The sequence below is a fragment of the Theobroma umbraticum genome, unplaced genomic scaffold (genome assembly GCF_002168275.2).
Source record: "Theobroma umbraticum cultivar Fairchild unplaced genomic scaffold, ASM216827v3 scaffold_95.0, whole genome shotgun sequence".
NCBI classification, from domain to species: Eukaryota; Viridiplantae; Streptophyta; class Magnoliopsida; order Malvales; family Malvaceae; genus Theobroma; species Theobroma umbraticum.
The window spans coordinates 1,253,916-1,256,850 of record NW_018397257.1 but is presented as its reverse complement, the minus strand read 5'-3'; the positions used below and the strand labels follow the sequence as shown (position 1 = coordinate 1,256,850).

General features: G+C 36.4%; 1 protein-coding gene across 1 annotated transcript; it reads right to left on the bottom strand.

Moving 5' to 3' along the window:
• Positions 1-346: 346 nt before the first annotated feature.
• LOC110412293 (glucosidase 2 subunit beta-like) lies at positions 347-2,929 on the bottom strand. The gene is made up of 9 exons (XM_021422824.1): positions 2,771-2,929; positions 2,584-2,688; positions 2,397-2,498; positions 2,249-2,306; positions 2,050-2,118; positions 1,320-1,407; positions 1,007-1,068; positions 857-908; positions 347-761 (listed from the first exon to the last, which is right to left on the bottom strand). The coding sequence occupies exons 1-9, from the start codon at positions 2,814-2,816 to the stop codon at positions 699-701; spliced, it is 645 nt and encodes a 214-aa protein (XP_021278499.1). The 5' UTR covers positions 2,817-2,929; the 3' UTR covers positions 347-698.
• Between the last annotated feature and the right edge of the window lie 6 nt (positions 2,930-2,935).

Sequence of the window (2,935 nt, the reverse complement as noted above, 5' to 3'; positions counted from 1 at the left end):
TGGTCTGAAATCAAAGAGAAAAACGAACAACCAAACAGGTGCTCATAGGTTCTTGTTGGATCAATAACCTAACCGAAGCTCCATTCCATTAGGCAGAGACATCAGAGCCAATGCATCCATGTTTGACATCGTTTTTCTTTATTGACAATCTTGGAAACAAACTACTTGCCATGTCGACTGAGATCCCATTGATCTTCTGACAAAAGAAATAACAGTTATAGGCTGGATTCGACACGGGAGAACCCTAAATCCTGCAAGTACAACATCTATTGTTTATGGTGTTTTGAAACCCTGATTGGTTGAAAACCAATCATATGGCCATAAGAAAAATTTGATAGTCAGAAAATTACCAAGAGAACCACAGGTCACTGGAACTAATGTCATCTTTGACTATTAGTATCTTTATAATTATTCTATGCAGATATTCAAGTATATATGACAGGACTAATGTTACCAAAATCAGTTTTTAGCCAGACAAATAATAATTGCACCTCAATTCACCCGTGTAATTGCAATAATGAAGCATACTCCACTATGAAAAAAATTTTCAGGAGGCCACCTCAGATATTGCTTGAAATTCTTCAGCCTACCAGCTCGGAAAGGCCACATTCTACATCTCTAAAATTACACTGATAAGCCTTCTAAGAATAGGGAGTCCAAATCCTCTAGTGCATCCGCAAAAATTCTGTTCAGGCTCCTCAAAGTTCATCATGTTCCAGAGGTTGTTCTTTGTTCATCAAATCTAGTTTATGTTGCAGTTCCTATCACAATTGAGATTTAGAAACCCGTTTAGAAATTTCAAAGCAGCAGAGAAGCACGCTACATCACTAAATTCATTATAGTAACTGCCAATTACCTTTTGCTTATCTTCCACACAAACAGCTGGTGTTGACAACAAAGCTACATATCTGCCATGACAAACTAATTGTTAGGAGCAAGACATGTGCATGGACACATAAACACACGTACGCATGCACATGCAGGAGAGGGCGAGAGAGATTCTTACTCGCAACGGCTCGGTTCATCAACATCAGTGATCTCGTTTTTCAAACCGCATCTTAATTTCACCTGTAAGGAAGTAGAACATGTATAGAGTTCAAGAACTTGAAGGGCCACTAAATCAGTTTCATCATAAATTTTAAAATTCGTTCTTGTTTCACCTACATCTTAACTCATTTTAATAGTCTATTATAAAACTTGGAACAATAAAACCATTTCAATTAAACAGTCCCATTCATTTAAAGGCAACACTAGTAAACAGGAATTCCTCTAGCATCAACAATAAACCTGCGCATGGAAATTATATTATGTAACAGTACCTTCATACTTCTATCTGGGCCATTCCAGCACTTATCTCCATTTGAAAATACCATCATCCTGTACGAGTCCTCAAATTTGTCCCAACGCCTAGCAGACAACCCCCACAAAAAAAAAAAAGGTAAATAAGTGAATATGAAAAGTATAAAGATTTAATTTGAAGAAAACTCACAAGCTAAAAGGCTAGGAAACCTACAAGCCTGCACACAGGGACAAGCACAATTACAGGATTGCGTATACCTATGTTACTTTGATTCAGGGGTCAATGGTGGATACAGGTATGTGTCTGAGTTCATTAAATTTTTTTAATTTTTTCATATATACGGAAGGTTGGACCTCCAAGCCTAGGGCGGAAAATGGGCAGGTTTGAACAGGCATGGGTGAATGTTAAATGTCTTGGGTAGTAAACACCCATTTCATTTAAATGTGCATGTCCAACCATCTACCCATTTCTATGGGCGGGCCCAACCTGCCAATCAAATTTCTTTTTCATTATAAAATAATATTTGAATATATGAAATCTTTCTTTGACAAATTTGTTACAATTTATTTTCTAACACAAATTTCACAATTGCAAGAATAAAAAATACTTAGATCTCACAGTTGTCAAAGGGCAAGCAGATATCATGTAGTATTTTCTACCCCTTTTCATCATCCCAGTGACACCTCAATTTTCACTATATAGAAAGGACAAGGATTCTATCAATGAAAGAACAAAATGAAAACATCTACCCCAAACGAGTAGTGGCGTGGCCCTCCTCCTGAGAAGCTTGTTTGTATGGACACACTTTGTAAACATACCTGAAGCAAAAAGTTTTTAGTCACAAAGGGTGAAATAAATGGGAATTTTGATAGCAGCAACTTTTTTTCACAATCCATATAATTAAGTATGTGATAACTGAACAAACTACTCCAACAAGAAGTTCGTAACTTGTTCTGCTTGCTCTCAAAACAACGATCATAGAATGAGTAGAACTCCTTCTCTGGTCCTGTAATATTAAACCCAAGTTCAGTCAATGGAAGCCAAACCAATAAAATAATTTTTCACCAGTTAAAAACTGAAACAGTTCATTACATACCAAAGTCATGCTTTAGCTTTTGTGTCAAACTTGATATCCTTGTCTGTATTTTAGATAACTTGGCACTGGATTCATCATATTCCTTGCGTACATGAGCAGCCTCTGAACAAGTTACACACAATGGATTAACCATTTCCGTGTACTCCCTTAAAGTTTTAGTAAATAACATTAAAAGTTCAATATATACCTGATATGTTTACTGGCATTTGGAATAAATTAACAGCCTGTAGAATATTCCTCACTGTTTGTTGTATCTTCTCCAACCAAGATGGGTTATTTGTGGACGTTGTATCTAACAACATATTCAACAGTAAGCTTAGGGATTGCATTAGCCCAGATTAAAATGAACTATTGACCAGTAAAGAATTGCAAACCTGACAGGTCAGGTTCATCATCTAAGTCAGATTTGTACGAAGGCATATCATCATGATTCTCCTCTTCATAACCTTCATCTACTTCATCATCTATATCATCATCATCATCATATTTTCCACTGTCATCATATTTTCCAACGTCCTCATCAGTATCAGAAGCATATC